General features: G+C 36.0%; 1 protein-coding gene across 1 annotated transcript; it reads right to left on the minus strand.

Moving 5' to 3' along the window:
- Positions 1–298: 298 nt before the first annotated feature.
- LOC125225840 (hairy/enhancer-of-split related with YRPW motif protein-like) lies at positions 299–21,426 on the minus strand. Its single transcript, XM_048129701.1, has 3 exons — positions 21,232–21,426; positions 18,802–19,010; positions 299–916 (listed from the first exon to the last, which is right to left on the minus strand). Exons 1-3 carry the CDS (start codon positions 21,378–21,380, stop codon positions 405–407), a joined length of 870 nt encoding a protein of 289 aa, XP_047985658.1. The 5' UTR covers positions 21,381–21,426; the 3' UTR covers positions 299–404.
- Between the last annotated feature and the right edge of the window lie 2,914 nt (positions 21,427–24,340).

A 24,340-nucleotide genomic window follows, 5' to 3' on the forward strand; every position in this document is an offset into this window, starting at 1 on the left:
GTCTATTGTGAAAAAAAAATGTCAGTAAACAAATTATGTTCACCTTAAATATGTACTTCGACTATACATTTGAAAGACAAATACTTCATCTCCAATATGGAGTAAACCTGAATATCAAAATAAAGGCTGACCAGAAATATATTACGCACCATGTTGCGGAATTTCATTACAACTACTTTCTGCATACTATACTGCTCATGCGCGGATCCAGCCTAGGTTGGCCATACAAATAGACCACGTGACCCCCCCCCCCCTGGGGCCTGGGCCTTTACCACGTGACCCCCCCCCCCCCTGGGCACGAAGCTGGATCCGCGCTTGATACTGCTGAACTGTCACCCCATCAGAATAACAGCGCCCTCTTGACAATAGTCATATTACATATATATCTGATTAGGCTTGACAATCTAATAAGCTAACTCTGCGCCCCAAGGCCTATAAGGTTTCGAACTATTCTGAGAATACTGGTTATGAGGCTGGTGAGGATATGGAGTAGGGTAATGGGGCACTGGTGGTGCAGGGTGTGGGCCAGGGGGCGCTGGTGGCGCGGGAGGGGCAGGATAATGGGGGTAAGAAGGAGGGGCGGATAATGGCGCTGCTACCGCCATGGGGGCAGCTACAGTTGTCGTGGCTGTTGAAGTAGTAGCTTCAGGTCTTAGCTCCGTATAGCCATGCTGAGGTTGAGGCTGTACTGGAGTAGGATACTGTGGGTATCCCCAGTTGGCTGACTTGGCTGCCAGCTCCCGTTGCGCCGCGAAGCATTGCAAGTGGGACATCAGGCGGAGTCTCAGCGGGTCTTGGATGTCTAACCCCTCGCAGCTCACGAGGTAGCGGGCTACTTCTGCTGCGCACTCTCGGAAGCCGATGCTGTGGTAGTCCATGGCGTAGCGTTGGGGGTCGTAGGCGAACGTGTCAAGACCTGTAACAGAGAGAGGGGTTAGTTATGTTAGCGTGTAAAAGTAGTAGAGGAGATACGCATGGGTAGACACAGACAGTGTTCATTATGTTTTAAATGTGCTTGTTTAAAAAGACGGTTACTGTGGCTAAATCATAATTATCATAAACTATTTGCGAGTTCATCCATAAAGGCTTACACCATAATAACATAGTCGATCGATACCTTTCGTCCAAATTATTGTTGTTTTTACTTATTTTCCTTATCAGACAAATCGTTTTAATCAATCTAATAGCGAAGTGTGAATTGATGACAAAAATACGATTAAAAACGTAATTTCTGGAATGTCGGGAATATGTCCCTGAATCAAATGTAAGTACCTGGATTAAGTTAATTGCAATTGAGTGCAAAGCAGGTAGTGCTATGCATTTGCTACTAGCTCGTGGTAGAATCAAATCTCATTAAAACCAATATCGCTTTAAGGGAGACAGTTTTACGCACATACCCCTCCAGATGTTACCAGAATTTGCGTATCAAAAGAAACCAAACAAAAACCAAATTCAAGATTCAACCCTTACGCAACAAGTTCTAGAAAAGGACAGGAATAAAAAACGTTAAGATTAAAAAGAGAGGTTAGAGTAACGGGAACCCTCAAGTTTCCGGTCGTCTTCCGTACGGATGGCCAGAGTAAGATGGTCCTTAGTCCCCTTCTGATGAATGGGAGACGGTATGCGTAAAAACAGGTTCATTGATGAATGGGGGGTCATGTGTGTTGGTTGGGGCAGTGGGCCACCGGGCCAGGGTGGCTCTGTAATTGCTATGATTTCGTTTTGGCGAGAATGGCGAGATGTTGATAGTTGGATGTAGGAATGCACAGAAGAGCAATTTTCAAAATTGCAAATGTTCTGAAAATTTTAGGATTGTATCATTTATTAAAAAAAAAAAAAAATTCTATGGCATTTGATAAATTGATAAAATAAATGAAAGTGTGGAACTCAGACATCAAATGAAGCGATAGTCAACTGTTAAATTGCAAAATTCTCAATGGTATTTAAATTGCATAACAATTTTATCCTAACCAGTCATTTTAGGAACGATTTAGAGTTCTGTAATTTGTACATTACCTACTAGTTGGATGGATATTTGAAGAATGACAATTTAAAGAAATCATTTCTAATTAAATACAGGTAGGGGTATAATAACTAAACCCGTTTAATAACTAAAGTTATTATTAAGGGGTATAATAACTAAAGTTTATTGCGTAGGCAGCAATACTTGCCTTCAAGTAAATGCCGCGTAAAATTACGAAACTAAATTGTGACGCGTAATTGAAACGTTCAAACTAATATTTAATAAAAGCTTAAAGTCTACGTAAACTTCTAGAGTACCTGTCTGTTAAGTAACTAAGTATATAGTCTACATAAAATACCTATAACAGCTACTTGTGACTTAAAGAAAAATCTTTTCTCAACCCTCGGGTTAACCCTCCATTTTCTTTGGTGCAAGTGGCTTTAAGTATATTTATTATCTTTAGTTGTGATATCTAGAGTCTTTTACAACTGAAAAGTTATTTTAGTTGTTCTTTTTTTTCACCATGTTTAATTTTAAATTTAAAGTAGCTAATAAATTTTGTTGAATCCGTATTATTTATTTTAATGTTGACGTGTAAAAGTGCCCCTGTGGCTTACTTATTGAATAAATGTTTTTGATTTTTTTTTGTACCATGGATTATACTACGATTTATTTTATATATTTGCTCAGCTTATTAAATTTGGAGTAGGTCTGAAGGACATGTCTGAGTTGTCTGACAATTTGTGAAGTTAATTATGGGAGAACAACGATTCAATTACGTGAGGCTTTTTGTTCATTTCGACGTCTTCTTATTCGTTGAATTTACGTCTTTTCATGAGTTTTTATTAGCCATATTTGATAATGGAAAAATGAAATGATAAAACTTCATAATTCATAATTCATTTATTTGTATACGATAGTGTGTCTATATCCCGGTCAATATAAAACTAATGAAAATAACCGTGAATCATTCAAAACTCTTGATGATGATGTTAATATTTTTTAGTTTAATTTTAGAATAATTTTAGATTTATTTAGTTTAATTTCTATTTTAAGTTTAATTTTAGATTTACTCAAATTTTACTTTATTTAAGATAACATTATGTACATCTAATTAAATTTTGAAAAAAAAAAACCGGCCAAGTGCGAGTCGGACTCGCCCACCGAGGGTTCCGTACCTACAAAACTATTAGGTACTTTTACGTTACTCACATAAGTCTAAAGACTGGGCTAGGCTAGAAGTATAGGTTCTCTAATGAGCATAATTGTGTTTAGCGCCACCTCTCGACGAATTCGCGAACTAATTAGCACAGCTTGCGTGAGGTCTTTTATAATGTTAACCAAATTCAACATTTTTTATTTTATTTTAAAGTAGGTGTTTTATGTAAAATTTCGTAGCTATAAATTTTAACACCTTTATTCATAAACGTACACTAAAGTTATCCAGCCGATAAAGTTCGTTTATCCCTTTCTATCACACCAATACGTCGGAAAGGGACAACCGAACTTTATCGGCTTGATAACTTAGTGTACGTTTATGAATAACGGGGTGAGTATTACCGTACTGTAAAAATGTAATGTATAGTTGTATACGGATTAATGAATTTAATATAGATAGGTAATTATTGATATGTGGCAAAACGAAGAAAATTGTTTACACCTTCGCAATAAGTATCTAATGATATTTTTTTAATTTACCATGTTACTTCACGTACCTACTTAGGTACTTATTTTAAAAACTCTGAAAATGTCTATTGAGTTTCTGTCGCAGACCACCATGTATAAATAAATAAAATAAATAAACCACCATGTGGCTTCTGCATATTCTGCGCTGTGATAGAGTTGCCATAGTAGGTATGTATACCTATATTGTATAATAGGCAATAAGAGGCAAAAAACATATTGTGCTAAAATATTTAAAATACCTACAGTCATTTCCGAAACGTGTGAATTCATGTCAATACTTTCTTTTATCAGTATTACACGGAGTAGGTAAACGTTTCGTGGCAGCGGCAGCGCACACTGCAGAGAGCGCACGTGGACACCGGCGCGGCGCCACAGAATATATAATAGCACAAGTAAAGAAGGCCCACTGCTTTGATGTTTCCGAAATGCCGCCTTTTTAAATACCTACAACATTCTTACAAAGAAACGAGCCGCACGTGCGCGGCGTCCGGTGATAGGGTTACCAATGGATCCAAACGAATTAATACTCACATTAAATGTTATATTATTATATTCAAGTCTTGAGTACTTTCTAGGTATATACGCTGTATTTATATATTTTTGTTCAAGGTTCCAACATCACAAGCCTTATTGATCTCTTAATCAGTAGTAGATCTGTATAAGAATATCTTTTGGTATTTATTTTATTCAATATGTCTATTTAATTAAGTATTATTAGCCATTCCAACCTCGCGACGTAAAGTAACAATAGAAAGTGCGAACGTGCATTCCGTGAGAATGTGCGCCACCCCTGAGTAGGCCGCGAACTCGCGGCCACAGCTCGCGGCCGCCAGGATATACTTGTAGCGCGGCGATAGGATAGCGGAGTGAGCCGTCCCTGGCGGCGCCAGCGGACGCGTCTGTGTGCGTGAGCTAGGTATGCATACAACTACAACTGCTGTAGGCACCGCCCCCCCTCAGCGCGTCCTCTGCGGCGCGGCGATAATCACCTAGCCCTAAGGCCCTGGTTTCTCTGGCCCGTCACACGCGCCCGGCGGTGTTTGGAATGTTTGGATGTGAGCCGCATGTGCCGCTGTGCCACACGCTGTCGGTCGCGGGTGCGTGGGTTTTCTGACCCTTGGTCACCCGTCGTCGGCGACGGAACTCAGAAGCTCTGGTAGACTGATTTTTGAACTGTTGTGTTGTGCTCTGATCAAAATGAATGCAAAAATACTTACATTGTAATTCTTAGAGGAAGAAGATTATACGCGACTTAATCCGTTACCATATAAATATTGATATTACCCAAAAAAAGAGACAGTCAAACGATATTTTTGTATGAAACCGGCAAAAAGAAAGTGAAATTTTTAACTTGGTACTCAAACACTTTCATTGTAGTAAAGAAAAATTTACATCATATATTCGATTAAGTATATCGAAAACAGTTCACAGAAGTACAATTCATCCATTGAATTACTATGTACTAACATACTAGAAATTACACCCCAAACAAAGTCTGTGCTCCGGCCGGCAGCGCGCGGCGCATGCGTGGGGAGGTACCGTGTCATAGAGTAAGACTTGACCAATGACCACCTAGACGCGACACTCTTAGTGTAGACCTTTTTTATACTTTTTGTAAAATACGTCCCCTTATTCATAAACGCACACTAAAGTTATCAAGCCGATAAAGTTCGTTTGTCCCTTTTCGGCGTATTGGTGTGATAGAAAGGGACAAACGAACTTTATCGGCTTGATAACTTTAATGAACGTTTATGAATAAGGGGTAAGTAGTTTAATTTTAGCACTATCATACATTGTGCTATGTTTAAGTTCTACTAAGTGAAACAAAAATACATTATTGATTTTTTCATATACCTACTTTAATTGCCCTTGAAGAAAATCATAGGTTATTATTGTATGAAAATATCGATTACAACTCGTGTTAGAACTGTGTAGTATTCATAAGTATAACGTGAAATAAATTTAACATTTCTCTTTTATATATTACAAACAGAATATAATCACAATTACTATACTTCATTACCTACATGTCAAGTCTGTGCGATTATGATGCGATTAATCTATGATTTCGTTCAACAAAATGGCAGCGATAGCTTCGCGTTTGAGGAGCGCGTCCCTTCATTGAAATAATTACTTAAATAAAGATCGATTAACATAGCGTGTAACCGATGAAATGTGACACGTCAGTTTTATTCGATTTTCTCGTATGGCTTAAACAGCATCTTGTTGCGCAGGAAGGCATTTTTACATTTTATTTGTGTGCAGGCAGAAACATAAGTCCAATGGACTTATGTTTGTAGCGCAAACGTTTTGCTCGCAGTGTCCTCTCTAGTATTACTTCAATGAGTTCATCATTATCTTTAGTGAAGTCAGTCATTTTCCATATCAAGACGCCACCCGCCGTCCGTTGCTATTGTACAAAACGAATACAGACCGTCGCGTGCGGCGTGTGACCTTCCCCGTCTTGCCCGTCGAACCACCCGCCACCGGCGACGTTTCAAAGAAACCACCCTCAAACATTTCCAAACAAAACATTCGAACGTCGTCAGTCGCGGACCCGCGTAAAAAACCACAACACGTTCTATGAACATTGGTCAAGTGCGAGTCGGTTTTCGACTTTTCCATACAAAGAACTCATGAGCGCCTGAACGACTGTGATGGCAAAGTTAACTTTTCGCACTTTCAAGACTTTACGTATATATCTCGGAAACGATAAGAGATAGAGCAAAATGGACTTCAGATTTGGGCTGTCGTTGCCACAAATTCTATGTTTTCGTCAACAGTGACCTTTTTTTGGACCGATTTGAACAAAATTTTGCTCAGTCCACTTACAAACGGTCTTAAGCGCCTCCTTTTTAGTAGGAACTTAAGTCATTTTGGCAAATGAAAAAAAAAATTTAACAATTTCTAGAAAGAAAAAGACAGAAATGAATTTCTTTCTACCTGTCCATCACGCTTACAAAATTTTTAGACGTTTAGTAACTGCTTGCAGCGTCAGTGAGTGAAAATCTTAATTTGAGTTTTTTTCTCGTAAGTCCGACTTACGCTTGACTGTAGATTTCTAATAGGTTTTCCTGTAATCTACAGGTAGAGGGCTATCTCGTGTATTTTTTTGAAAATTTTACGCTAAGTAGTTTCGGAGATAAGGGGGGGGAATGGTCATTTTTTGTCTATTTTCTTAAATTACTTCTAAAGTACCAAAATTAAAAATTAAAAAAAAATATATTTCAAATGCTCATAAAATGCTCTTTCATTTGATATGTAACACAATATAGTTTTAATAACTTTGATTTTTAATTTTCAAGTTTACCCCCCAAAAGTGACCCCTATGATTAAATTTCATTTAATTAAATTACATGTCCGTCTTTGGACCACAGGTTTACATATGTGTACCAAATTTCAAGTAAATCGATCCAGTAGTTTTGGAGAAATCGGCTGTAACAGAGGGACAGACAGACACACGAGTGATCCTATAAGGGTTCCGTTTTTCCTCTTTGAGGTACGGAACCCTAAAAAAGGATATAAGTGGCGTTTCGAATCTCAAGTCATATCAAATAATGACAATAGAAATTTCTTCATTTTACTTCATAAACTTTTTACAGTATCCCAAATTCCAGCGTTCTTTCTTTGTTTGCTTCTTCCTTCCTTAATATTGTTCGTTTTTTGGCGCGCAGGTGTGACAACCCTTACATTAGAATATTTTCCGTCCAATTCTCGACCTTATTCCTAAAGAGATAAGGATATGAGAATAGGGCTGGCACAATTTCCGCTTGTCATTGTATGGAATTGACGCGTGATCGTTTAATATGGATGTAGATTAGTAGTTTTTACGGAAAAGGGTGATAAGGGGTAAAATGGAATAGTTGTGTTTGAATTATTGAGTTGTGTTAATTGTACGAGTTTTTACCATTAGTTATCTATTATTTGAACGTATGTGTATAACTTTTAACCTACGAAAGTAGGTATGATACCCGATAATGTATGTACAGTCGCCATCAGATATATAAGAGCGCCCGAGGTACTCAAAAATATCTGAACACGCCTCTAACGCCTAGGCAATAGAGGCGTGTTCAGATATTTTTGAGTACCTCGGGCGCTCTTATATATCTGATGGCGACTGTACAGGACTTAACATGCTCACTGCTTGAAATAGATGATACAAATGAGGCACAGTAATTCCCGCAGCGAACGTGTTAACAAGCATTATTCATGCCTCTTTAAAATCTGTTTTGTAGTGGGTAGTTATAATAATGTATTAGTATTTAACTTCCTATTTTCTGTTAACAACCATTTTTTTTGTTTTTCTAAATATTTTCATGTTTAATAATTTATCCATACTAATATTATAAATGGGAAAGTGTGTTTGTCTGTTTGTTTGTCCGTCTTTCACGGCAAAAACGAGCTACAAATATATTATCGTTTCTTTTTATAAATCGCGCTCAATTTCTATTTTAATGGCAAAATTTTAAAATAATATTACAGGTAAATTAAAATACATCTAAAATTATTCTAAAATTAAAGTTAAAATAAAAATTAAACTAAATTAAACTAAAATAAATCTAAAAACGGCCCCTGTGGCATAGTACCGAAGACGCTGGCAGCATTTCCTCTGGATCGTCAAGCTACAAATTGACTTGATATTTTAAGTGGAGATAGTTGAAAGGATGGAGAGTGACATGGGCTCACAGATGTCATATATACCATAGATCAAGCAAACGTATCTACTTAGCGTGTCAAATGAACTCAGTGAAATCCACTGAGTTGTCCGTCTTTACTCGCAGCTTGCAGCTTTCGGGCGTCAATTTTTGTAAGTTGAAGTCAACTAAAACATAAAAAATGCCTCGGTACGTGATATTCAATTGCAACAACACAAAAATTATGAACAATCAAGAGCCTGAGACATATTTAAAATTACAGGCAAGAATCAACTTCAGTACAAAATTTGACACGCTCGGCCCCTATACAAATATATGAATTTGTTTCTTCTATCTAAATTAAGTTCTGTGCATGGGCTACTTTTTGTCTCTTTCTAACCTCACACTTCCCTAAAATGGGGGGTTGATTTTTGTATGGAGCATTCCGAAAATTTTACGCGAGCGAAGCCGCGGGCAAAAGCTAGTATATCAATACAGAACAATACCTAATAACTAATAAGAATAAAAACATAAAACTATCCAAATAAACTAACTATTCCCTGTCGTTCCCGGTGCTAAAGTGCCCATGACGCTCGCAGCATTTACGCGTTGAATTACTATGGACCATTATTGAATTATACGTACGTATAATTTATCATCAGATAACTACACAGATTGAATAGGTATACCTAAATGCTAAGATTGGACAAAATAGGTACGAATATTTTCCTCATTCATTTTCAAGAAGAAAAGTATAACTTTGACATATACGTAACCCTAAAGGCCCCTTGATGAGGGCATAAAGCAAAAGGGCCTTACCGCAGGGCACGTTAGCTCCGCTACGTCGAGATTGGACGTTTCCTTTAGGGCTCTCTTTGCGGTTAAGGGCCTTCTACATGTTACAGTTAAAGGACTAAGTGCTATTAGTAGGTAGATTACACGTGTCAAAGGTAATAGTAAGATGAGTTAATCAAAATTGGGGTTAGATAAGCTTTAATACCTAGAGTAGTATAATCCAGATACCTATTATTATAGACGGCAAAGCAAATAGTGTCATTATCACAAAAAAAAGGCGGCAAATTTCTAAAAAAATATATAGGCGAAGGATTATCGCCTCATAGAAAATTTGAATTACGCGCCTTTCCTTAGTGACAAGAATTGCTTGACAGTCTATAATTTATCATTATCAATTTACAAACTAGATATTAATAGCAATACGAAAAGTCTTTACAAAGTTCTACTTTGGTGATTTTTTCATATTTTTTAAACATATGGTTCAAAAGTTAGAGGGGGGGGACGCACTTTTTTTTCCTTTAAGAGCGATTATTTCCGAAACTATTAATATTATCAAAAAATGATTTTAGTAAACCCTTATTCATTTTTAAATACCTATCCAACAATATATCACAAGTTGGGGTTGGAATGAAAAAAATATCAGCCCCCACTTTGCATGTAGGGGGGGTACCCTAATAAAACATTTTTTCCCATTTTTTATTTTTGCACTTTGTTGGCGTGATTGATATACATATTGGTACCTTAGTTACTGAGATTATCCGCGGACGGACGGACGGACGGACGGACGGACGGACGGACGGACGGACGGACGGACGGACGGACGGACGGACGGACGGACGGACGGACGGACGGACGGACGGACAGACAGACATGGCGAAACTATAAGGGTTCCTAGTTGACTACGGAACCCTAAAAACGATGAATGGTGTAGGTATGAGTATTCAAAGAATTGCCATAATATAATGTAAAATTACATTATGTTTTCTGTCACGAATCATGATGCCTGCACGTATCAAATGTTTCTTTTTGACCCAGTGGTTGACTGGCAGAGAATGCCTTAAGGCATTAAGTCCACCAATTGTACTTTTTTTATGTGCATAAATAAAAAATAAAAAAGAAACAAGTTTTTCTTGGTAAAAAATATTAGAAAGAAATTAGGGCAAGAGAGCGAGTAAAACGTTTACATTCCCAAAATTTCAATTAATTAATTACACTTTATTATATTTAAATAGAAGTCTTAAAGTTTATTCCAATTAGAACTAATTAAATTATCTCCATATTCTTTGAAAATAAATTAAATTAATTCAGCATTTACATTTATACACTGTCAAATATTTAAGTAATTACTTGTACTTTTATGACTTTGATCTTTATAAGTCGCAAATAAAATCGTTAGAATTTTATTAACAAAAGTAAAAAAGGGTGATAAAAAAGCGTTGATTTAATTATTTCGATGAAAAGCGACAGATGAAAGGAATAGTAACTTTTTTTGGACCCTTCTTTCGGTAAAGCATTCTTTTATCATATTCTTCGCAGAAAAACTCGGGACTATTTATTATATTGGTTTCTATTAATAGTTTCGGAGCTAATAAGGTTTTCTTCATGTGACAATTTGACAAACCTCTATGATTTGACATAAATACCTATACATATAATATAATATATATACGTGTTTTCGCATAGATATCAACGATATAATTAGTTTTCTAATAATAAAGACTAGGTTACCTATTTTTACCAAATACCTTATTTTCTTGTATGATGTGTTAGGGTTGAGTTTTATTTTGGTTGAGATTTATGTACCTATCATAGAATTGGGGCATTAATTACTACACTTAAAGTACTTACTATAAATTAATTTATGATCAAAGTTTTACTAAAAAAGTTCATGTATAAAAGCGAATTACTTCTTAAATCTTATAATTCTTATAATTAAAAGCTTTGTATTATTATTTATAACTGGATGTCTTACAATGGTTTCTTTTTTATGTTTTACCTCAATAGTGTTTTGGTAGTCTTACATATCAATTTATAATAATGTTACGTTTGCGTCCACGTTTCATAAAGACAATTGGCCGCCGAGTCCTAAATTTTGCAAATATGCCGCGTTTTTTAGTGCCAAAGATTGCCAAGACTCCGTTGACCGTCTACTATTTGTACCGACCGTCTACTGTGTTGGAGGCCAAGACTCACTTTGCGTCTTCGCGACAACAAAGTAAGTAAGTAAGTTACTATTTAATTTATGCAAAATCCTACTGTTCGGAACTGTTATTCCGTAGAGTAAGTGTCATACTAAGATGTTTAATATAAGTATGTCACGAGAGATTTCGCTGTACCAACTGTCACAATTTCTACATCGCGCTATCGAAATGTTTATCGGGAATGTATATAAGGGTTGGGGATTTTTTGTAATATATTGGCTTTATTTGTGACTGGTTATTTAATTCATAGTCAAACCTTCACTATGTAAAGTGCGCCCTTTTTGGAGGAATTAGGAGTACATACACCCACCATCAGGTTTTTCCGACTTTATGCAAAAACGCATATCATTTAAATCTGCCTACTCAAACTAGCGTACAAGTGAAATCCCTTCATAATCCCAGTTCTCATACAATTGGCATCATTCCCGCTGGGAGAGGATGGGGCGGGCCTTTCCCACGGAGGGTCGCGGGTTCGACCCCGGTTCGGGGCTGATAACGAAGATAACTGCAATATGGTCAGGGGGTAGTCAATTATTAGGACATATTGAAATGGTGAGTGAATGTTATTGATAAGGTTAGAGACATTAGAGACAATTATGGTAGTTTTTTGGCAAAATTTTTATGTTTAGGATGAATGGAAGAAAAACTGCTTTGAAATTATTGTACGAATGTATGTACATGTCGCAGGGAAATGGCGAAAACAGAGATTTCATCAAATTACTAAGGGATATGATCAAATCACGCAAGATGTCAAAATGGCGAATCCATTTTATCATTTCCCTAGAAAATTTCAGTCATTTGACTAAATCCCTGACTCTGTTTAGTGTAATCACAAAATCGACCAATAGACACGCCACGTTTTATCATTTCACTAGATTTGTTTAGGGATTTAATAAAATCCCTGAACCACGTCAGTAAGTTGACGAAACGAGCTTATAAAGTCGACTAGTTTTATCGTTTCGCCAAACAAGTTCAGACATTTGATCAAATCACCAGTTGAGACTTTATCATTTCCCTAAATTTGTTTAGGGAAATGTTAAAACTAGTTGACTTTTTGAGTTCGTTTCGTCAACTCACTGTCGCGGTTCAGGGATTTTATAAAATCTCTAAACAAATCTAGTGAAATGACAAAACGTGGCCAGTCTATTGGCCGATTTTGTGATCTCACTAAACAGAGTCAGGGATTTAGGCAAATGACTGAAATTTTCTAGATAAATGATGAAATGGATTCGCCATTTTGACATCTTGCGTGATTTGATCAAATCCCTTAGAGATTTGATAAAATCTCTGTTTTGGCCATTTCCCTGCGACATACATATAAGTACTAAGTTACGTTACGACTTACGTGACCAAGATACTAATAGAAAAGTTTCTTTTATTTTCAATTAAATTAACGAAAACATTGAACTTAATCGAATAATTGAAAATGAAAAAAAAAAAACTTTTATTTTATTTTATGACCTGGTAACTAGACCTTCATTAAGCCAAGTCTTTATTTTTGATGGTGATGTAAAAAAAATCTTGCGCATCTGTGGTGTTACCAGTTTTAAATATTAAATGTGTGTTAAATAAATAGTGACCTAAAAAACTTGTTTTCAAACTTATAATCGGTAAAATAATCTATATCCTGACTGCCCATCTCAAGTTCGCTTCTCACAAAAAAAACGCTAAATCTAAACGTTATAACCTCAAAATGTAACTTTAAACGCCTTTGAATAGTGTTTGCCGCTTTAATGAACCTATTGTTGACCGCGATGGCCCTTTAATAGACCTCGGTGTGCCAGGTAGGCACCTGGTGGTCGAAAAAACCAGGAAGTGTGACCATATGTGGGTATTTTTTCTGTGTATCTTGTGGTCGGATGTTTTTATATAAGCATGAGTGATTGATTTGGAGGTGAATTCCATGTTTTTGGGTAGAATACTTTGACTGCTAATGGTTACTTTGATTTTGAAGTTTATGATTGAGTCTTGTTGGTTTGGCAAAGTTTTTAGTATGAAAATGCTTACGCTTCGGAACGCCCAAAGCATGGGTACCTACGCATGCTCAATTATAACCAGCTATTTCTCATACATATGTAAAGTGTGGCTCGATACTGATAGACGTGACTTCAACCCTATTGAGCGGGTTATTTTGAACCAATAACAGGCAATTTCGCCTATAGTTTACTTCGAGTAAACATTTTACTGTAAAGCAATTATGAACAAAATGGGTTTCACCTCACAAAGTCACAAACTGTCATAACACAATTATTCCTCAGTTACATTTCGCCCTTTAATTTTCATTTTCTTTGATCATTCATAACGGTAAGTACTTCTAATTCCTAATTATATATCTAATACTGAGAAAACTACTCACCTAAAGTCGCCGTCAATAGAACTTGTGAATAATGTAAACAAACCTTGCAGTCAAAATGTCTTTAATTTCCATTCTAACTCATCAGATACTGGCTAAATCCATGTGTTATTTAATTAATTCATATCACATTATGATCCTCAACCTTTAAAATAATAAAATTGTGCTAGAATATTGATATTTTACATTGTTTGGGTTTGTTTACATTGTTGACAATTTCTATTGACAGTGATTTTACTGCTCCAATTTACTTTCAGTCGCTTTTGATTATGTAGCATATTTTCTAAATGATATTTTCAGTTATTTTCAAATATTAATATCACATACCTACATCATATCTTATCTTACATTACCTATTTTATCTTATTATTTTGCTTGTACGCATTCGTTGGTCGTTTTCTATACTCAATAGTTTCCCTACACTTCTCTTTTCAACCGAAACAAAACCGCCTGAGAGCTTATGGTGTTCGAAGTATTGCCTCTCTGTTGCACTTGTAAATTCATGCATAAGTGTGAGCAGGACAATATGTCACGTGGTTCGTGGGCTTGTGGCCCTCAGGCCTTGGCCTTTAACCATACATACGATAATAATGTAATATGTTGCGGCGTTAACCGAACCGCGACTGAAACCGCAAAATCTGGCTAACCGCACATCCCGAAATTATTCTACAAATTAAATTAGTTAACATTACAGGAAGGTAGAGCAATTTTATAATTAAGTGCGCGGCTATTTCCTCTCTTAGTGATTCATTTTGAAGTTTAAAAGTTACGAGGAACGGTGAAAATACATATTGAAAAGCACAATTTTGTTTTCAACAGTTATACGTAATATTTTTTTAAGATGATCTTACCAAGGATAATTTATATAGGATTTACAATGTTCATAGTAAGAATCGTACCTAATTTTTTTAGCGCCACCTATTAAATACTATCATAACTACACTGATGATGCCTACAAATTTATTCTTTTCAAATTGTGTATTGACGTGATATCATGATATTCAAATAAAGAAGCAGCACCCATGTCATTTGTTCTTATAAAAAAATAAAGACACGCTAAAATATTTGGAGAAAATATGATTTTGGCCACTACCAGTAGGCCTAGCACATGATGGCCGCGAGAGTATGTCGCCGCGAGATAGACTACCCGTCCTTATGTCATTAATACAGTTAGAAGAAGACGTGTCATCTATCTCGCGGCGACATACTCCCGCGGCCATCATGTGCTAGGCCTACAGGCTGTGAAACTGCGCCATCTAGTTTTAAGCCTAAAAACCCATACATGTCAGGGGTACGCTTTTTTGTATGGGCTTTGTCAGTCCCGTAATTTTACGATCTTGGTCATACTAAGATTTTAAAACCTTAAAAGTGCTACCTTTAATATATTTCATGTGTTGTGACATTTACTATGGGAAATACTTTACAAATTATGACCATCCTGCAACCATATCGAATCTCAATTCTAAACACAATTTGACAAAATTCCGCCCAAAAAAGTCACCCAAACATCAAGTTCACTATTGAATTCAATTAAAACTGTGAAGTTACGAAACGTAATAATATTCGAAATACAAAATTCATGGCAAATACGCCCTTTTTACGACCGCTAGGTCGAAAAATAAACTCAAGTATGAAAACGGTTGGTTGTTACGACCTATTGGTCGGATAGTGGTCGAACATTGCCACCTGTCGGATGCGGAAGCGGGCCGTGGGAACGCGGAACTGCGCGGGCGCACTGTGCGGCGATCCCGATGTGCGCAGGAATGGTGAAGACTGAAGGGACGTATGTGCAAGAGAAATGGTGGTTACGTCGAGAGATTTTTTTGGAGATAATCCTCATTGGATACTGTCAACCCGGTATTCAAAAATCAAAACACAGAAAGTGTTGCATTGTACGGTAGGTACAATACAAAGTTGTGGACTTCCATAATTGTGGATATTTTGAATTTTTTATAAAATTTTACTATATTTTCCTTAGTAGTGAGTTTCCGTATTTTTATTATTTTATTTGATAAATAATATTTTCTAGTCCATTACCTTCGAGGTTTTAATGTTTGAGACAAATTTTTAACACACAATCATCAACACGACAAAATACCCAAATTGATTTATTTATTTACAGCGCAATACGTAGGTATGGTAACATATTTCCAAGTAATAATACTAATGATTGGTACAAAATGATTCGTTCCAATTTACCTTGAAAATTTTCCTAATTCAAGGTAAAAATTCCAAGGAAAGGATATTTCCTAAAATTCGTTAATAGACAATACCTACTCTCATTAATAAATATTGTTCATTGAATTTTAGTACAGTTCAATTAAAAACGACTTATTGATCCTGTAAAGTACTTTCTCAGCAAATATGGTGTTTTATTTATTTATTTAAACTTTATTGCACAAATTAACAATAAAAAGTACAAATGGCGGACTTAACGCCTTAAGGCAAAACATTGTTTTATTTCCGCACTAAGTGGTTTGCAAAGTAAGGTACAGCGGGGCAAATCTCGACTGGGGGAAATTTTAACTGATCCATTTTGTCCATTATTACACTATGATGTTGAGTTCTACATGTATCCATTGAACACGCCTACCGCTGTACCTTAGTACAATTCTTGTCAGGTCGAACTCGAAACTTCAAAGGGCCATCCCATCCAAATATGGTCGTGTTTTAATTTATCGCCACTTGTTTCGAACTTCCTCTTCTTCGCACTTGTATTGTAATATGTATTTGTAATGTATATTATGTCGGGTTACTTGAAAACGTCACAACCGAAACAATAAAAAAAACTTACTTTCATTAAATTCGCTTCACTTCGATCAAAAAGTAACAGTAACGAAAAAAGTTTTTTTTTACAATTTTTCAATAGACAGGATAACGAAACGTTACTTTTACTTTTTTACCATTTTTATGAAGTTTCTAGTTAACCGTTAAATCTTTTATTGATTTGGAGGAAACGGAAATGAGTAGTTGAGTGAATGAATGGAGAGTGAATGACAGATCTCGGGACTTAATGGACGGAATAGCGGATTTCTGACGTACGATTATTCCGGATCCGGATATTCGTGCTTTTACGTTTTCACAAGCAATATTTTTTACTAGCTGGCATGGCAAGTTAATAAAAAACTTGCTAAAACTTTTAATTTTCATCTACATTCCATGTTCCAATAGAGCTGAATTTTTGCATAGTATTTGCAATCGGATGACAATGCATGCAGTATAGGCTACTTTCCTCCTAGTCAAATCAGCTTCTTTTTAAGAACTGTCAAAACGATTTTGAACTACTTTCTATCATGAAATTAATATGAAATCGAATTGAGTGACGTCACGGTCAACTGATACTTTATATACCTATTTCTATCTGATTTATAGAATATAAATTGAGGTTAAAAATAACATCTGTCTCTGTTTTTCTTATAAATTCGTAACTCGTGTCGATTTAAAACACTACCTTCGGTCGTGTTTTAATTTATCGCCACTCGTTTCGAACTTCCTTTTTTACACACTTGTATCGTAATGTACTATTTTGTGTTAGGGTTTTTCAGATTTGTAGTGATGGATATTATTGCCGGTGGAAAGAAAGGTAGAGTAACGCTTAAAAGCTAGTTCCAAAAAAATATTTTTAAAATGAAGGGAATTATTTTAGTCTAACCTCTTAAAGCCTTAATAAAAAATATTTCCGATATTGAATTTGTTTTTTTTATATCTATAGTAAATCAAATTCAAATATAATTTGTACTTTTACATCAAGTACGCCAGAACGGGACTGACGAGTCTAATGGAAAATTCTCGTTGTTTAAACTGTGACCTATTTTACAACTGATTGTAAATAAACAGCTTGTTTACGCTAGAACTTATAATTGGAAGAGCATAACAATACCGAGTAAACTTAACAAGGTAAACTTCAAAGTATAGATTTTTAACTTCTGATTAGCAGAAACAAGAAAAATTTAGCATGGTTAGCGCATCGTATTGGTGAACTGGTGAATTTCCAATATGACTTGGAACTCCGGTTGCCGTTTAAGAAGTTTAACTCTCTTACGGTAGATGTCGCTACGGGTCCCATTGACCTTAGTAGTGGAAAATTTCGCTGGCTTGGTTGAAGTCTTGGTGGCTCAGTTGGCAGAGCGCTGGAGTATCTATCCAGAGGCCGTGAGTTCAAGTCTCACCCAAGGCAGGCATTTTCCACTTTTAAATTTATTCAAAGTATAGAGTTAGAATTATTCCGTAGTTAATTTTGTAAATTAACGAAGATTTATAGCCTATTTACACGTTGTAGTCAAGAGAAAATGCCATAAAAACAAATGGAAAGTAAACTTCAGTAGGTTTGTTCTTAAAAGAATAACTTAAGAAACTGGGTGGGTATCAACTTAGCTTTCTTCAACATCGTTTTTTCACACGCTGTTGGACCAGTATTTCCAACTCGTTGAAGGATATTTTGGTATAATAAAAGTGTTGATTCACGGTAAATTTAATTTTTTATAAATATTGGGAGCGCGACAAAAATCAAAAAGGTAATCTCGATCCCGGTTACACCGGTATATGCCGGTATATTGGTATATCCAACGTTGTAAAGTTCTTCTTAAGGATACGAAAAATCAAAAAATTACAATTTCAATAATCCGTGCTACAAGCATGTGTATCCGGGGTACGCGATACAAATTTAACACGTTCAAAAACTTCTTTGGCTTAAATGATGGCGCAGCCCTACCCAATCCTTCCTCCACTTCATAAATTTCCCTGTTTTGTTGATGCTTTGATACGTATTTGTAATATTTGTAACTATCTTTTTGTAAATAAATATTATCTACCTACGAAGATGAAAGTGTCTTACCTTTAGCATGTATCATTTTCAAATGGTCCACAGTGGGCTGTAAAATTTCGGCTTTTTTAAGCTTCGCGCTGCCTTGCTTTTCACATGCTGCAGAGACTAGCCTCTTCAGTTCGGTGAGATATATGTTTCTAAGTCATCTTTTAAACTATGAAGTCTTCCCAAGATGAAAGAATTTTACCTTTAGCATGTATCATCTTCAAATGGTCTACAGTCAGCTGCAGAACCTCAGCTTTCTCCAGCTTTGCGGTTCCCTTTTCTCACAACCTGCTGAGACTAACCTCTTCAGGGAGGTATTGATACAAATAAAACCTAAGTATGTGTATGAAGGGTCTTACCTTTAGCGTGTATCATCTTCAAATGGTCCACAGTCAGCTGCAGAATTTCGGCTTTCTCCAGCTTAGCGCTGCCTTGCTTCTCACAGGCTGCTGGGACTAGCCTCTTCAGTTCAGTCAGGGAGGTATTTATTCTGTCGCGTCGTTTCTTCTCGATGACGCCTCGTCGGCGCTTGCGCGTCATGAGTTGACAGGAGTCACCGCCGGGAGAACTGAAAATGAGAAAAAATCGTATGGTTAGTGAGGAAATACGGCCAGTATTTTGGGTACCATGTTCCTTGACGGTATTATGGGGCAAAAGGTACGCTCGCATTCAAATATTTTGTGACATTGTTTACAACCTAAAAGTTAGTAGTGTAATAATGTAATGTCTGTTATAAATCTTTGTTGTCTTTTGCATACTTTCTTTCTTGCTATTTTTTTATTTTTATTAGTGTTGTATTCATAAATTGTTACCTGTCGTGATTGTTTTCACCGAATGGCCTCATCGGAAGACCAGCGCTGGAAGTCGCCAGCAACATGCTGAGATGAGACCATTTCGTGGCACTTTTGTCTGTTAGCCTTTGTGTGTATGGTTACTTGTTTGTGTGTCGTTAATTTTTGTGTATATTATATTGTTATCGTCGTTGTTAAGTGCTTACGAATAAAAAAATATTCTATTCTATTCTATTCTATTCTAGTAGTCTGTTTTTAACCCACGACGCAAAAACGACGGGGTGTTATAAGTTTGACGTGTCTGTCTGTCTGTCTGTCTGTGGCATCGTAGCTCCCGAACGGATGAACCGATTTGAATTTAGTTTTTTTTGTCTGAAAGCTGAGTTAGTCGGGAGCTCGGGAGTGTTCTTAGCCATGTTTCATGAAAATCGGTCTACTATGTCGCGGTCGGGGGTATTTCCAAAATTTTAATTTAGTATAGTACCTAATAGATTAAGATTGATTTTGAGGCAACTTTTAAAAACACTTGTTACTTAAAATGTGGTTATTCTCGTAAGGTGTTTCATTATAAAACATTGTTAGATGTTTACAAGAATGATTAAAAATAAATATTTAGATTATTTTTACTGTATAAGCGTGTTTATTGTGAAAGCAAAAAATTATAAAATAAATGCTTCAGTCAAGAACGATATAAATACGGGACTGTCAAAACCCATACAAAAAAGCGTACGCCTGAAATGTGTGGGCTTTTTAGGCTTAAAACTACATGGCGCTGTTTCGCAGCCTGGAAGTGGCCAAAATAATATTATTTTCCTCAAATATTTTTGCGTGTTTTTATTAAAAAAAAAAACAAATGACCTATTTCTTTATTTTAATAAATAGGAAGGTATCATGATATCATGTCAATACACATTTGAAATTATTTTTGTAGGCATCATCAATGTACATAGTTATTTTCCCCACACTAGCTCGGAAACACGTGTTTTGTCCTTTAATACCAGCGGGTAAAAACGCATTTTATCCACTAGTCGGTAAAGTAATTTGACCTTGAATAAAGTCAAATAAACTGCTTTTAAATTGATAAAAGTAGATGAATCTAGTAATAAAGATGATTTACCACCTGTGGAACTACTGGCAGCTAAGCAGTGATAAACGCATTTTTTGCGTTGTAGTTTCGTCGCTATAGTGAGGGGAAAAGTTTTGTGTTACACTCGGGTGCAAATGTATTTTACTTCTCGTGTGTTAAAAAACTCACAAGTTCAGGATTCTATTCTCGAACCACTCGCTTCGCTCGTGGTTCAACTATAGAATCCTTTCACTTGCTCGTTTTTCAATTCCACACTCGGCGTTAAAATACAACTTTGCCCCCTTGTATAACAAATAACTATTAATAGGTGGCGCTAAAAAGTTGAAGTACGATTTTTGGTATGAAAATTGTAAATCCTAAATAAATCATCCTTACTTCAGTGGACTTTGCTACAATTGTACAAGTAACACAAATATAGAGCCGTTTAGTTTTCGTAGCCGTGTAGCTCTACGGTCGTAGCACTTTATGTAGAGCGACGAACTCTTATAAGAATCTGTTTTCTAGATTCCTAAATATTTCCCACCCTGAATAGGCCAATTTTCTCTTCATCGCATTTTCTTTTTGATGTCGTTATCGTTTGGCATTTGTATTTCCGTTCGTTCAAATTTAAAAAAAAGTATTTTTTTTTAATATTAGGTTAGGTACACTCGAAAGCAAGATTATTTCATTATTTGCGTAAGTAGGCACTACCTATAAATACTTTAGTTTATATGATTTGAATTCTTAGTAAAATACGATAGTAAATCTTAATTTAGAAAATAAAGAGGATACTAAGTATCTGCTATCGTGATTTTTGTCATAAATTGATAAATGACCCAGACCTACCAGATCGTTTGGTGCCTTCCTCTTTAGAACAAATTAAAATGTTTCCTAATAAAGCTGTTTGTTGCAATATAAAGCTGAGTACTCACGTGGCGTCTTTGCTGCTTTCCTCCGAGAAAGCATCGTCCTCGCTCTCCGAATGCGTCCGTTTACTCCTGGGAGCCGGCGGCGCGGCCGGCGCCGGCGCAGGCGGCCAGTAGCCCCACTGCTGCTGCTCCATGTGACGGTGGTATTCCATGTTTGGCGACAGCTTTGAAACAGTCAAGTTACTGGGTTTCTACTGGCATTAGGAGCCACGCAAACGCAAAGATAGTGGTTATTGACTTTTTGTCAAACCACTAGTTTTTTTTTTCATAAGATTTGGAATACTTCACTAGCAGTTACTGGTTTGGAACTGGTAGAAAATTATTTAATCACTTAATTATTTTAAAATTAAATAATTGTAGTTTAATTGCTTTATTTCGTGATAGGGTTTTAATTCACATATGTTTTAGAAGTCATTGGATTTCACTGCGATTGTTTTTTAAAAATATCACTTTTTAAGTTAAATTGTTTAAATATTGAAATTTTACTGTCACTGAAAATGTTCAAGTTAAGTTTACTCCTTCTATGATTCTTCCGTAGAAATCACTAAAAACTTTCAATAAGAAACACTTTCAAACTTAAACTTTTCAGTCACTAAAATTCTTGCACCTTCACAAAAGATCACAATTTCTCCAAATCAATTAGCTTCCTAAAGGTCACTCTTTCCGCAAGTAGGTCACGTTCTAAGTTCCATTCGCGCTGTACCGGACACGTGCGCGCGCGCCGCCGTCGTCGCGGAGTGTGTCGCCGCGTGCGGCCGTGTGCCGCCACCCTTCGCCCTATTTATTAAAAAAAAAAAACTACCACTATGCTCACCAATATTCTTTGAACCTCACCTTTTATAGCGTACGGTTGAAAATTGGATGTGATTTTCGTTTGGAATTGATGCGATTTGGTTTTTAGAACGCACGCGGACGTATGCACTCGGCTTTAGAGCGACTATCTTACGCTACCGCTTTGTAAGTTTAATTTAAACTGTAATTCAATGGTACAAGGCTTGTTGTTATAGTAAATATATTTTTGTAAATATGGAAATTGACAATTTTATTTCCAATATTTAAATATGCTATTCTAAGCGTTGTATTTATGACAGTAAGGAGTTTTTAAGTGAAAATGAAGATCAAATACCATTCGAACTATGCTTACATTTTTACTCATCACTTCCGCCTTTAATTATAGCTTTTGTATACTTTGGAATAAGGTTGGAAATGTCTTGTTTTTATAGTTTTATGGGGTAGAATGGCCACGTGTCAGGCGGACGGTGGGAAATGAAGGAGCAATTAGGAAATGCAATTTTATTCCCAAGTTATTGGTGTGAATGCATGGGGGATGTATGTGCTGTATGGGTTGTATGGGGTTGCATGGGAGCGTGGGAGGATTAACTATGTGTATGGTAAATAGGGTAAAAAGCTTGTTGAGTTACAATCGCCTTGAGTGCTTTTTTAATAGCACCTTGTTTCATGTGAAAGGGAGTTGATTAAATTTTATGATGATGGTTCACTAGGTTACATAATACTATATATAGTATAATAAAATTATTTATTTATTTATTTATTTATTTATTTATTTATGTTATGGAGAACCAACAGCTATAAAACTAGCAGTATACAACAAGATATGATTCAGAAAGCCAATTACAGGATCTCACAGATAGATATATGGTAATTTATAATTTGAACACAAATATTTTTGTATTGTTTTAGCATCACGTAGGAAAATCCCTAAAATGTTATTAATCCCATTGGTACCTTAAATCAAAATGATAGGTAACAAATTACATAATTATGTATAATATATAGGTAAATATTACATATCGAGTACAATCATATTGAAATCACTTTATATCTTTCTTAAACCTAGTTATTAATTGCATCAATCTATCTATAAAAAATAAGTAGATCAGATATTACAATATTATTTTATTTTGTTAAGGAGTGGGCGGATAATTTTGAACACTGCGTTCGCTGTTGAATACCTTTCTTCAGTCCATCAAAGTCACGGGTTTTATTTTTGAAACAGAATCAGAAGGGATTCAGCGATCATAAAAATCATTTATGAAATTACAATTCTCCAGTGCTACCGATAAGTTAAGATTTATTAAAAATTATTTTGTCCCCTTTTCCTAACGAACCTCCAATAAGATTAAAGACCTCAGTTGGTTATTATTTAGTGCCGCTAATTGTTCGACTCTTAATTGAGGGTCCGTATGCCCGGACACGTCCCTTTAACATTTTGGACGAATTTTGTCAATTTAAAGAAAGAAAGGAAATACATTTATTCAGGACGTTTCCAAGATTCCTTAAGTCTATTGATACACTTTTATTAATATTAGCATAAACGCCACTGAAAAGGTCGCCCCTCAGCATTATGTCAAGTTGCCGTGCCTACCAGGTGCCGTAGCCGAATGGGATTTCTGCGAGGCGCAACGAAAACGAAACGCCGCGAAAAATTTTAGTCCAATTGTACTCAGAATCACGAGTACTTTCAATCTCACTGGGAGACAAAAAGTGTCCCAGAATTTCTATACATTTTTGTTACTTTCCTCTTTTGTTACCCCATACAACATGTACGGAAAATGGTAACAAAATAAGAAAAAATCGTATGGGACAATTTTTTTAACTACTAGGATTGAAAAAGCTAGTAATTCTGAGTAGAAATATCATATTTTTTTTCAAAAATATCACACTTCATAAAAGTGACAAAAAAAAAAGAAATGCTCAGTTACCGGCGTGCTCAGCTCTTGTTGGAGGCCAAACCTCATTTTGAAAATGAAAAAATGAAAATGAAATATTTATTTTTCAAGTAGGCATATTACAATGCGCGTATGAACGTCAAATAAAGCTACGCCGGCTCTAACCCTACGACTCAGCCTCGAGAAGATTTCAGTCCCCCCTCAGTTGGGACTATCGCGCCAGCTTAGTAAGTAAGTAAGTAAGGTACACTAGTTATTTATACCAACTGATAGTTCCAAAAACCTATTTGTATTTGACTCAACATGCTTAATTCCTGTCAACAATAATTATTTGATAAACAAATCTAAAATGGAAAATGTCGCCAGTATCCTTGGTACAATGCCTCAAGGGCCTATTTTAGACATTAGCTAGCTTTTAAGTT

The sequence above is a fragment of the Leguminivora glycinivorella genome, chromosome 4 (genome assembly GCF_023078275.1).
Source record: "Leguminivora glycinivorella isolate SPB_JAAS2020 chromosome 4, LegGlyc_1.1, whole genome shotgun sequence".
In the NCBI taxonomy this organism is placed as follows: domain Eukaryota; kingdom Metazoa; phylum Arthropoda; class Insecta; order Lepidoptera; family Tortricidae; genus Leguminivora; species Leguminivora glycinivorella.

Excerpts from the sequence above, each read along its gene's own strand:
- LOC125225840 (XM_048129701.1), bottom strand. The coding sequence starts at position 21,380 with ATGGAATACCACCGTCACATGGAGCAGCAGCAGTGGGGCTACTGGCCG. Across the intron at positions 19,011-21,231 it reads GAAAGCAGCAAAGACGCCAC|TTCTCCCGGCGGTGACTCCT; the intron begins GTGAGTACTCAG and ends TCTCATTTTCAG. Across the intron at positions 917-18,801 it reads GAAGATGATACACGCTAAAG|GTCTTGACACGTTCGCCTAC; the intron begins GTAAGACCCTTC and ends TCTCTGTTACAG.